General features: G+C 39.7%; 1 protein-coding gene across 1 annotated transcript in view; it reads left to right on the forward strand.

Moving 5' to 3' along the window:
* The window catches only part of LOC134487879 (formin-like), a 125,178-nt gene that overhangs the window by 62,188 nt on the left and 49,208 nt on the right, over window positions 1–13,782 (forward strand). Inside the window, exon 7 of the mRNA XM_063289978.1 lies at window positions 9,504–9,565. Coding sequence (XP_063146048.1) covers window positions 9,504–9,565 — 62 coding nt within the window. The remainder of the gene's footprint in view (window positions 1–9,503; window positions 9,566–13,782) is intronic.

The raw sequence follows: 13,782 nt of genomic DNA on the forward strand, positions 1-13,782 counted from the left end.
CCACAGTTCCAAAGCATCAATCTTCCTTCTCTCAGCCTTCCTTATGGTCCAGCTCTCACAGCCATATGTTACTACAGGGAATACCATTGCTTTAACTATGTGGACCTTTGTTGTCAGTGTGATGTCTCTGCTCTTAACTATTTTATCGAGATTTGTCATTGCTCTTCTTCCAAGGATTAAGCGCCTTCTGATTTTCTGACTGCAGACAGCATCTGCAGTAATCTTCGCACCTAGAAATACAAAGTCTTTCACTGCCTCTACGTTTTCTCCCTCTATTTGCCAGTCATCAATCAAGCTGGTTGCCATAATCTTGGTTTTTTTTTGAGGTTTAGCTGCAAGCCAGCTTTTGCACTTTCTTCTTTCACCTTCATCATAAGGCTCCTCAGTTCCTCTTCGCTTTCAGCCATCAAAGTGGTATCATCTGCATATCTGAGATCGTTAATGATTCTTCGAGCAATTTTAACTCCAGCCTTGGATTCCTCAAGCCCAGCATGTCACATGATGTGTTCTGCGTACAAGTTGAATAGGTAGGGTGAGAGTATACAACCCTGCCATACTCCTTTCCCAATCTTAAACCTGTCCGTTGTTCCGTGGCCTGTTCTTACCGTTACTACTTGGTCGTTATACAGATTCTTCAGGAGGCAGACAAGATGACTTGGTATCCCCATACCACTAAGAACTTGCCACAATTTGTTATGGTCCACACAGTCAAAGGCTTTAGAATAGTCAATAAAACAGAAATAGATGTTTTTCTGAAAGTCCCTGGCTTTTTCCATTATCCAGCGGATATTGGCAATTTGGTCCCTAGTTCTTCTGCCTTTTCTAAACCCAGCTTGTACATCTGGCAATTCTCGCTCCATGAATTGCTGAAGTCTACCTTGCAAGATCTTGAGCATTACCTTACTGGCATGTGAAATGTGTGCCACTGTTCGATAGTTTGAACATTCTTTAGTGTTTCCCTTTTTTGCTATGGGGATATAAGTTGATTTTTTCCAATCTGATGGCCATTCTTGTGTTTTCCAAATTTGCTGGCATATAGCATGCATTACCTTGACAGCATCATCTTGCAAGGTTTTGAACAGTTCAGCTGGGATGCCGTCATCTCCTGCTGCCTTGTTATTATCAATGCTTCTTAAGGCCCATTCAACCTCACTCTTCAGGATGTCTGGCTCTAGCTCCCTGACCACACCATCAAAGCTATCCCCGATATTGTTATCCTTCCTATACAGGTCTTCTGTATATTCTTGCCAGCTTTTCTTGATCTCTTCTTCTTCTTTTAGGTCCTTGCCATCTGTTTTTGATCATACCCATTTTGGCCTGGAATTTACCTCCAATGTTTCTAATTTTCTGGAAGAGGTCTTTTGTCCTTCCTATTCTATTGTCTTCTTCCACTTCCGCGCATTGCTTGTTTAAAAATAATTCCTTATCTCTTCTGGCTAACCTCTGGAATTTTGCATGTAATTGGGCATATCTCCCCCTATCACTGTTGCCTTTTGCTTTCCTTCTTTCTTGGGCTACTTCTAGTGTCTCAGCAGACAGCCATTTTGCCTTCTTGGTTTTCTCTTTCTTTGGGATGTATTTTGTTGCCACCAACAATAACTCTAGCTATTGTTAATTTGTAGTGCATCTTTTGGTACAGCCTTTCTGTAAATTAGCGGTTCCTGTTCAGAATGGAAGTTTAAAACATTCCCTGTTCAAATTAAAATGCAGATTTTTTTTAAACAGCTTTTCTTATGTTAAAGAAATTCTAATAAAATAGTATTTTAAGGGAGAATTCCATGCTGTTTTTACTTATCACTCCCTTACTACACCTGATGGATGATATCCAATTCTGACTACTGTACCTGCAAAGGTAAACAGTAATCACTGGCAGAACAGCTTCTCACTGCAATCTCCATATGTGCTTGGAAATTTGCACCAGAGGGTTGGGACTTTCTCTAAAGTAACCAGTGGGAAAGGTTGCACAGGTAGAAGTCTACTTATGTAATGTGGAATTTAGTCTGGTCACCTTAAGAATTTGCTATATGATAATACAAATAATTCAAGAAGCTATTTCATGGTGAGACACAAGAGGTTGTATTTCTAATCTGCCTTCAGAATGATTGGCACAATTATCTCTGAAAATATAAGAAGCTACCTCATATGGAGCCTCATTAGTGGCAACTCATTTTAAAATTAGCATCTCTGCCAGAAACTGCATGATCTCAAGTGAAGACTTATCATAACCCTGGTCCTTGAAGTTCGTTAACTGGAGATGTAGGCAGAGGAATCAGTTAGGAGCATCTTTCACACAATTTTGAACCAACTTAACTGCTATGCAAATAATATTAAATAGATTTTAATGCTGAATTTAAATATGTATTCTTTAATTCCCTAGAGATCATCTACTTAGCAGTTTCTGGAACATGACTTTAAGAGATGCATGTTGATGCAAACAATTTTTTCTTTGTCAAATATAATTCAGCCGTCTATTTTCAGGTCAAAATATTAGAGTGCCAGTGGTAGAAATCATAAAGTGCCTAAGCACAGCTCAGAGAGCATTAAAAAGCACATTTGGCTTTAAGGGGGAAGAAGAGGTGTTTTTTTCTGCCTCTATTATATCTACTGAAAGTTGCCTGAAGGAGCTGTTCCAGGTGGTGTGGCTATTGATGCAGCCCAAAAAATCTGTGAAAAGCCTTCTTGAGCCTTCAGTGGCAAACTGTAAAGGTTTCATATATAAAGTTTTTTATATATATATAAAACAAAGTTGCTCATATCTGCTGTCTGATTAATGATTCCATTATTGGTGATAGGGAAGGTGCCAGTACACCTGCTTTTTCAAGTTTTATTGGATCAGTAAATTCTGTGCACCCTGACGGTTTCTGCTGGGTGCTTTTATAAGTTCAGCCCCTAAACAGCAATGCGTGACCAAGGAAGTAATATTCACACAGAGTCTCGTTGATCATGGTTAATGCCACAGGAAAAAAGTGGGGAGGGGATGCAGTTAAAACACAAAACCTTGGAAACTGAGTAAGTAAAACTTCAGCCCTCACTTATTAGTTATACATTAAGGTGGGTCTCTGTGAATTGTTTGAACTTTTCTCCTACACTTTAACTGAAGGACTAACGCCTTTTTTAAGAGATAAGACATCTGTTCTTTGTTTGACATGTTTTAAACTACTCCCTTTTCTTTCTCAGACTCACAGAGTTCTCTTACAGGCTACTACTTATAAGATCCAACTTCCTGTTGGCTGGTACTGCTTGGAATGGAGCTGTTGATGGAGGTTTTATATTTGATTATTAATGTCTCTCTCAACTGGGGTGGTACCATCTGCCTTGAAGCAGGGATATGCCGCTGTTTTTTTTAAAAAAAAACACTATTAGATCTTTTCCTTCTTAACAGTTAAAAGCCCATTGAAATTTATCATTTCTAGCCAAAATGGTTGAGCGATGGTCTCAGGTAATAGCTTCTTTGCAATAATTCTCTTTCTGGAACTTGAAAATCTGGACCCAATTTAGACAAGTTGAAAATCAAACTACAGAAAGATGAAGAGCCATTCCTGACTACAAGTAGTCCTTGAGTTACCACAGTAATTGGGACTGGAATTTCTGTTGCTAAGTGATGCAGTCATAAAGCATGACGTCATATGACCACATCACTTAGCAGTGGCAATCCCAGCAGTTCCCATTGCCATCATTAACCGAATTCCATTGATCATTAGCTAAGGACCCATCCCAAGCCAAACCATTCTGGGGGTTGGTCCCTCCCAGCCCTGAGCCTCGGTTCTTCCAAGGTAAGGGACTACCTCCCCTCAACTCCCCTCAACTGCCTATTCTCCCCCACCTCTGCCCTCTTGGCCACCCTGCACCTTGCCTTGCAGGGCAGCAAGCAGCCCCAGAACCACATGGCTTTGAGACTGCTTGCCACGCTGCAGCTCAGGGGCTTCTTGGCGCACCATGGCTCTGGGGCTGCAAGAAGCCCCTGAGCCACAGTGCAGTGCAAAGCTGTAGCCAGCCTGGCCTGGCCCAGCAGCACAGTGTGGTATGGAGCTGTGGTGCCCCAGGAAGCCTCAGCTGCTCCTTCCCAGTTCCAGCCACAGCCACCCTCGCCACCCTGCACTCCGAACCCCCTGCCACCCTGTGCTCCACCGCCCCAGCTGACCTTTGCCATCTTCTTGCTCCTGCTGCTGATGAGGCATGCCCACCCTGGCCCTGTGTGAGGCAGTTGCTGGCCATGTGAGTCCATCTTCCCCAGGCCTCACAAGGAAACTGCCATGCATGACCTTGGGAAGAAAGCCATGTGCGGCCAGCAGACGAGCATGCTTGGTCAGCAGCTGGAGCAAGAAGACAGCCTTCAAGATACTTGAAAAATACATGTAATATGTAGCATTCATATCATTTATAAAGTATCTGTTAAATTTGGTAACAATTTGTAAAAAGTAATGTATACTAGTTTAAAATACTTTGTAAGCTTGTATATATTTGGGAGGGGAGATACACACAAAGGTTTGTATTACTCTACACATTATATATGACAAACTCTGAAATACAACTCAGACGTGGGAAAACAATTTCCTTTAAATATTATTTTCTTTGCCTTGGATAATTTGCAACATGTGGGGATTTTTTAGGTGACTCTGTCCTGAAGTGCTTAGGTTAATATGCCCCAATCTTTGCTTGTGACTTTGTAGAGCTGTTGAACTTTCCCAAGCTTCTAAGCCCACAATCCAAAATAGACTGCTGCCTTAGAGTATTTTTACACAATAGTAGAGGGAGCTTTTGGTGGAACTGTGTTATTTAATGTATCTGAAGTCATCAGCTGAATCTCTTACATGTTTTGCCCGTTCAGAATTTAGTATTTAACAGGAGAGCTTATCCTATCAGCCTTGTGTGATTTTGGGGAGGAAGTATTGATTGGTGAGATTGTTTCTTCTTTGATTGCCATTCTGTTGTCTGGCGCTGGTTCCTGCTTAACTGGGTTGATTAATAATAGTTTTCTTAGAATTAGGTAAAGGTAAAGGTTTCCCTTGACATTAAGTCCAGTCGTGTCTGACTCCAGGGGGCGGTGCTCATCTCTGTTTCAAAGCTGAAGAGCCGGCGTTTGTCCATAGACACTTCCGTGGTCATGTGGCTGGCATGACTAAATGAAACACCGTTACCTGCCCGCCAAAGCGGTGCCTATTTATCTACTCACATTTGCATGTTTTCGAACTGCTAGGTTGGCAGGAGCTGGGACTAGCAATGGGAGCTCACCCCGTCACGCGGATTCGAACCGCCGACCTTCTGATCAGCAAGCTCAGCAGCTCAGTGGTTTAACCTGCAGTGCCACCGCGTCCCTTTTTCTTAGAATTACCAATTAGTTTATTGGCTATATTAACTCATGGAAGCTGCTGATACCCAAATGTTTCAGCAAAAATTTTTCTGACCTGATTCTGGCTCTGGGATGATGTAAATTGTAGACTAAGACATCTGTTTGGGGAACATGTTGTAGACAACCACATCGCTTTAATGATATTTATTTACAGCTTTTAAAACTACAGAAGCCTAAAATGTTATTTCTTTTTGAATGAATTCACAGTAAGCTTTAAATCTTGTGCAGCCATTTTTTTGTTCATGTTGTTTGGAAGGAAATAGTGACAGGTTTGAGTTGAAATGCCCTTCTATTAGTAGACTCAGAGGAATCACTGAGTAAAAGTGTATTCCATTCATGTTGCCTTCTTGTCTAATACAGCTGGTAAGTATTTTTATGTCTGCTTTTGAATCCATGATTCTGATCTGGTTTTTGTCCATGCTGATGGTTATTATGTCCTAATGGGGGCAACACTACACTAATTATCCTTATGTATATAAATTCTTTGAGTTGTGAGCAGACACCATAGGGCCACATAAAAATGTTTGCCCCAATTTCCCTACAGGCAAGGAGTTCAGAAACCAGACAGTGATGACTCCATCCCAATAACAGAGTTTTAGAGGTAGAGAAACCCAATAAAATTACCAGCTTCTCACAGCATGTGTCTATTTCCTTTTGTGAGGTCTAGCTGACATATTCAAACCAAGCTGCCAGTGTAAAAAGAGCAGTGTACCGAGATTAAATGCAAAATAAGATTTCAAGGGTTATTTCAGGATCTAACTTTTAAATGTGTCCAGTCAAACTGAAAAAAAAATCTGTTCTTGTCAATACTGGTATGAAGTTAATTAAAACGTAAGTTTACTTTACTAGGAGATCTTTCTGTCAATGTAGTAATTTTATGTTTGCCAAGATAGCTTTACATCACTTTGCTAGTAAAAGGAACAACAATAGTTTAAGAAATTGTTCCAAGCCAAGCACAATTAAATTAGCCTTCAGCAGGAGATGCTTTTGTGCTTGCTCTGCCTGAAGGAGTGATGACCACTGATGCCTCAAACTGTTCCTGAGACTACCAGAATTAATTTCTGGTCAGTACAGTAGTGCATGGGATCGCTCTGTGGGTAATACGGATAACTTAATTAACTTGTTATACCGAAAAGAATGTGGCTGTGAACAGTAAGGATCAACCCATTACCTAATATAAATGCACGTAATTTCATAACGTTCATATATTAAATGTAAACATTATGATCCATTCCAATACAATTTACTTCTGCTGAAAGCAGACATAATCTGTACAGCTCTTGAGAGAGGCAAAATAGCTGGCTGATCTAGGGATGATAGACAGGGTGTACCAAAAGTCAGGCCCCATAAACAATTTATTACATAAATCACATTAAATGTTTGAATTGGTTGCCATTTTCTTCTAAATGGTTTCTTACTCATTTGACGCCGGATTTTTGAACATTCCCGAATATAGTAATATTTTCTCTGAAAAAAAAATTAATAAAACATATTGTGATGGGCCTACAGGGCAAGACTTTTAGTGCAGCCTGTTTATAAGCAGATAATTGTTGCATGCAATTCCTCCTTTGAAAGTCCCTGCAAAGAGATACTGTTGCTCAAACAAATCATTGAAATAGCTAATTACTCTGTCACCCTTCATTTTATAAAGCTTAACAGTTTTTTGAAAATACAACTGTCCACTTGATACTCACAGAAGTGCCTCTTCCTGGAACTACACTAACTGTTTAATAACCTGTCAAAGGAATGTTAGCATCTAGTGGATTGGTTCCAGAGATGTGTAGGGAAGCTGCTTCTCCTACCCCTTTCTCTCCCAAGCAGCCTACGTAGTTTCTCTCCCTGTAAGAGCTCAGCCAAGGGCAAAGAGAGGTTCTTGACAGGAAGTTGGGAATGGTAGGGGAAATCACCTGATTTTCTCAAAGGAGGTGTCTCTTGCTTCCCCCTCAACCCAATATTACATTTGGAAAAGTCCCTTGAGCCTCAGATGGTGCAATTGGGGAACCCTATGGACTGGCAAGCAGGAGAAAAATAAAATCATTATACTTATATCATTCCAGATGTATAAATTGGGATCCAATTCAAATGTTAGACAAATACCATGCAGTGTGAAGATTAGTACTAAATGAACGTCAACACATTTATCAGCACCAAATATTTAGATTTATTTAAAATAAGTATCTGTCATCTTTCCAAATGATACAAAGCCCAAGGAAGCCTACATTAAAAGTAAATTTACACACAAACTGATGAAGATGTAAAACGTTCAGTCTCTAATTCTTGGAAGTAATTCTACTTTTAAAAGCAATCTACATCTTGGGAACTCAGAACCAATAGGGAAATTCAGGGCTGCATCCAGTGTCCATTTGTGGAAGATTTCTAGTCCTTCTGAGAGAAATACCTTCCGTTTCAGCCCTGGAGATGCTCAAGAAAATCTTAGAATATGATAGAAGGATCTCTAGTTAGAGAAGAAACTGCAAAATTAGGCAGATATTTGTGCAGAAATTTCCCTTGAGCTGATTAGTGTGAAGGTAGTTTCTTCTGTGAATAAAAATGTAGGCTTAGATGCATTCTCTTGGTTGAAGGAAATGGGCCATTTGATTAGATAGCATGATTTGTGTGCCTTGGAACTTCTATGCATTTGAAAGAATCATACCTTTTCATTTATACTAATTAACAGTTCATTAACAATTTTAAACTGCCAATCATATTTATTTCATCTCAGTGATCTTTGCTTTGAAATTGATCCAGAAGCATGACTGATAGGCAAAATGTTAATGTATTCTAAAAGCCTTTGGGTGTTTTAATAGAATTAATTAGTTTGGTCCAGAGAAAATTTATTAGCTTGCTGGTTAGTTTTGAATTGTAAAATTATGGGGAAGAGGTAGGAGGGAAGAAAACTTATTACTTTTAAAAAATTAAGGTGTGCGTCTTGCTGTTTTCAAGCATTATCAGCAAAAAATCTAAGCAAGAGTTTTTAAAACAATATTGGTTATGTCTTCTTTATTAATGAGGAAATCTGCACAAATTAAACAATACCAGCTATTAAACATTCAGTGAACACATAGGAATTGGTGAGGATTTAACTGAGCATTGATGTTATTAATATTATTACCATTTTATGTAAATAATCTATATTCAGTATATAGGGGTGAATTAAAATTGTATTTTTGAATCTTTGTAAAACATTTTATTATATTTTCAGAATAAATGGAAGGTCTTAAGGAACTTTTAGAATATTATGTTTGAAACCTCTAGTGACCAAAAAATTGTCCTTCAGGCTGACATTTTTGGTGTAAATTACTTTGTCAAAATACTGTGATACTGTACAGAGATATTAGGTAACTTTTACTGTGAATGCTAGAATGTCAAACTGATATGAAAAGAGTCCCCCTTTGGGGGAGATGGGTGGTGACAGAAATTTGAAATATAAATAAATACATTTATATCCCACAAAGTTGGGAAAAAACAGTGAGCAAGCAAGGAATAAAACATCAAGACTGTTTCTCATTCTTTTTTCTCTATACATCTCTGAGTTTCTAATGAAGAACATTTTACTAAAGGATGATTTTATTTATTTTATTTTTTATTTACCTTTCAAATTTTGCCACTGCCCATCTCCCCCCAGAAGAGGGACTCTGGGCAGTTAAATAAGATATCACTGGTCTTTATCTGTGCATTGCACATATAACTGAGGCTACAATCTTAAGCATGTTGATCATGGAATAAATTTAGTGGCATTTAATATCTGAGCACTAATGCTTAGAATTGTACAGAACATATTCCTATGTCATTGGTTCAGAGTGAATTCTTGCCTATAAAGACTCATAATAACTTACTAGAGTATCACAATACTTTTTTCTCCCTTTGCATCGTTTATGCTATCTGCTGCATTGTGAATTATCTAATCACCTAGCATGTGTCCTGCTGATCCAAGTTCCAGAACAGATGGTCAGTAAAATAAGTGTTTTTTTAAAATAGAGAACTGTAGCTTTCCTTTTTTTACAGTGTTACTCAGGGAAAGTTATGACATTGGCAGCATACAAGAAGCCATCAACTAAAAAAGAAAACATTCTCCAAGTGTTTTCGGTTCATGGCAACAGATGAGCAACAAAGTCAGTTAACATATTAATGTGTTATTTTATTGTTTCAACAGCTGTACTAAATACGGATGATTCAGTAGTTGACCTAGAAACATTGGAAGCACTATATGAGAATGTAAGTATAACAGACGGTCCACTTAGCAGGGATTGAGGGACCAAGGCATTTTTGATTAAGTACAGCTAGGCAACCACATCCATGTTTATTAAAAGAAATCCATTAAAAAATATAGCCAAATAATTCTGATAGTTTGTTTATTCCAGGGTTAGAAGTAAAACCAGATGACTATCTTCCTTTGGCACAAGCCTTTGGACCATTATATTTTTACCCAGAAGCCCACTGGGAGACAGTTCAGCTCATAAAACAGCAGTGCTATATTAGTGAGTATAACGGGAAACACCAAAAACTGCCCACATCACTGCCTTCTGAACCAGCTGCGGCTTCCAAATATTCTTCTAGGGCAGCCCTAGTAATCAAAATTACAGCAACGGTGCCCCCCTAAGCCACAGTTGCCACCTGTTCATCAAGCAGGAGCCCCAAATTGTGCACCAACTCTAACTGGGGAAGTGCACCCTCAGAGTCAGAGATGGAAAATCTCTGGAGCCAAGGATCCTTAAAACCCATAGCCACTCAGCTTTGCCAAGGTTAAGCTGAAGCCTGTTCTACCCCAATCCAGACCATAACAGCCTTCAGACACTGGGAAAGGACCTTGTCAGCATCATTTGGTTAACCCAAGGTGGCCCTGTTCTGTTTGTGTTGTGACAGTTGCATGGTACCATGAAAAATGTAGAATAGAAACTGCAGGATGATGCAACCAACCTTCCTTCCTTCCTTCCTTCCTTCCTTCCTTCCTTCCTTCCTTCCTTCCTTCCTTCCTTCCTTCCTTCCTTCCTTCCTTCCTTCCTTCTTATTAGATTTATATCCTGCCTTTATTTTGCACAATTCAAGGCAGCATATAAGTTGCTCCCTCCTATGTTTTTCCCCCACAACAACTCTGTAAGATGAGTTGGGTTGAGAGAAAGTGACTCACCCAGTCACCCAGATAGTTTCTTTTCTTTTTTTTAATAAGAATTTTATTAAGTTTCAAGCAAAGATAAAAGCTACAGAAAAATAAAAATCTACAAAGAAAAAAAAGTGAAAAACACAAGAGATTTTTTTTCAAAGTTACAAAAAGACTTCTGACTTTTAACAGCAAGGATATACAAAAATTTCCATAATCAATCCCTTACTCTATATTAAACCAAAATCGCATTATTTCTATAAATCATTCCATTGGCACATTGTAATAATCACTAGATACAGTTACCCCCTCCCCTTATATTAAAAAGAAAAAGAAAAAATTATATAAACCTTCTAAACAACTTCCTTCCCAAAGATAACATCTATTTAATTATTTCCTTCCTACTACTATTCTATACATTTCTGTCTACTATAATAAATCTCAAACTAAAAAACATATAAATTGTCTGCCATTATACTTGCTAATACAACAATTTTAATAATCTTAATCATATAAACCTAAAACCATCCAAACAGACAATTTATTTTTTATTATACCTTAATAATCTTAATCCAAATCATTAAAGATAAATGAAATCAGTCAAACCCTAAAAGGAATCCAGATAAATATTCTTAAACCCTTATCCCATTTCAAAATAAACCAGAGCATTTACATATCCCCACAATTGTGAGATTCATCCAGCCTCTGACTCAGAAAACAAAACTTTTTCTGAGTCAGAGGGGGAAACAGAAACTTACCAGGCTGAAACCAGGAAAGCGAAACCCAGAGATGAGTCAGCAGTGCAGGAAGAGCCACAGACACTGATTGGTCAGTCTTTGGAGGAGAATTTGAATCCTCCAATCAGCACACGCGAATGACATGCCTAAAAGTGCGTGAAGGAGAAGGCACCCCGATTGGCTGCAGAAAGGAATAGGCACGCAAAAGATCGGCATAAAAGACAGATGCGCGAAGAGCTAGCTGCTGGAGACAACCAATCCTTCGAGCTCACAGTTCCAGCGGAAGAGTCCTTACCCGCGTCGGAAACCTCATCTGTAGCCAGGGGGGAATCAGCGCCAGTGTTTCCTATCGGAGGGGACTTGGATCCTGCACCTGCTGCCACCAAAGATCTTCTCCTTGCTGAACCCAGCAGCCTCAGTCTTGCGTCCAGCTACAGACCTATTCGTCGACCTTGTGCATGTTCCAGACACGATTCCAGCCTTGCTTCGAGTTTCCAGCTGTGTCTAGAGTCTCCAGCCCAGCCTCATCATGCCCTCAGCCTTGCCTTGATTCTCCAGTTCAGCCTTGTTGCATTTCTAGCTCCCAGCCTTGTTCAAAGTCTTCAGTACAGCTTCGTCGTGCTTTCGACTTCCAGCTTTGCCTTCAATCTTCAGCCCAGCCTAATCGAGTGCCTAGTCTCCAGCCCAGTCCAGAATCTCCAGCCAAGTCCAGCCTTGCTTCAAGTTCTCAGCTTTGCTCTGAGTATCCAGTTCTGAGTATCCAGTCCAGCCTGAGTCACCGAGTCCAGTCCTGTCATTAGAACCAAGACTTTTCCAGTGGATTCAGTTTGGCCTCGCTCAGCTTCCCGGTGCCAGTCTCGTTCAAGTGATGCTCCAGATCGTGGACATTCGTTCCCAGTTTCAGTAGTGCCACGTGCCCTAGCTTCTTCCACTCTTCCAGCCTCCATCAGTCAATCCTGCTCCGCTGTTTTACTAGTTTCCTCCTGCAACCTTGCCAGTTTCCTCGTTGCTACCCAGTTGGTCTTGATCAGAATTAGTCTACATCTAGCATTCCACCAGAAAATCAATTTCACTTGTGGTTTGCAACTCGCTCCCTCCATTAAATTTCTCCAACTCGACTATCCAATCTTCATCCTACATTTCAATAGAAATCCTGATCTCACTCTTAGAAGAGACATTTCTGTCACTGTTAAAATCCACGACATCCCCAACCAGATGACACATTTTAGACCTCATATTTTCCACAATGTCCTGAATGTCTTGCATAAAAACTTGGTAGGAGTCAGAAAGAATTTGTTTAAAATATTGGTGGAAGTTAGAGAAAATCTGTTTAAAATCCTCCATGTCTCACGCAGTAAATTATGGCGCCCCCTAGGAGCTTAACCAGTGAAAGTCAAAGATATGAAAGAATTCCAGAATCTGTTAACACAAGTAGAAGTGAGATACGCAGACAGTTCTCAAGGGAAAGTAGAAGCAGAAAGCTGAAGGTTCAAATCAGCCTATTCAACATGTAGGGAAATACAAGTATCTTCAAATTTAGTACAGAAATAATAACAGGGAGAAAATTATTTGCTCTCAATCCTCCTTAATATTTAGAGGGAAAACAAAGTCCAAAACTTAGGAAGAATTTTTAAAAAGTAATCCCCAAAATAACAATAAGCACCAAGCGAACCAGCTTCTCCTTGCTGTAGAAAGCCTCTCTTAGGGTATGCATACTTAAAAGGGATATAAATTGGGTGATTTAGAAATGGAGTGGCCAGTCTTAGTGTCCCTTTAAGGCTACAGCATGGCTTGGAAAATAGTGACGCCCCTGCCTCCCAGCTAAGCTCTTACCAGTCGAACATGAAACACTGTTTGCGATCTGGCTACAAGCAGCTGTCCGGAGGGTAGATGGGGTGATTCCTGGTCTTTCCCTTTTTCCAGAAAATACTCCTGGGCTTCAGGAAAACCTGCCTGAGCCCAAAAAAACTGCCGCATTGTCAGCTCTGCCCGCTGAGCCTGTGGGCACAGCTGTTCAGTCCGCCATGACCCCACCAGAAGCCCTTCACCCAGATAGTTTCCATGCCTAAGGGAGGACTAAAACTCCTGGCCCCCCAGTTCCTTATGCTGAATCTCAGAATCTCATAGTCTTCATGATGCAGATTGGGCCCCTTCATGTATTTTGTGATAATTTGCATTAAATTACATAATTTTAAAATATTTTAGAAATAAGTACTTGTATTTAGTCACAGTACTTCAACAGAGCAACAGATATCAGTACTCCTATGCAACACAGTTTAATAATCCCAGTTTCTTTAGTGAATGCTGAAGTTGTTTCTCTGTTCTGTTGCAAAACGACAATTTTTTAATACTAAAACATTGGAGATGGATGGATGGATGGATGGATGGATGGATGGATGGATGGATGGATGGACGGACGGACGGACAGATATCCCTGATCAACTGTGAAAGAGAAAAATTAGTTCTTTTTTTTTACAGGAAGTATAAGAATTCTAATTTCTTGAATTGTAAGTATGTAAGGCCTGTCTTGGACAGCTTTACAAGCTCATCAGTGTACTGAGATTTCAAAAGTAAAATATATTAGGGTAGAGATCTAT

The sequence above is a fragment of the Candoia aspera genome, chromosome 1, assembly GCF_035149785.1.
Source record: "Candoia aspera isolate rCanAsp1 chromosome 1, rCanAsp1.hap2, whole genome shotgun sequence".
Classification (NCBI taxonomy): domain Eukaryota; kingdom Metazoa; phylum Chordata; class Lepidosauria; order Squamata; family Boidae; genus Candoia; species Candoia aspera.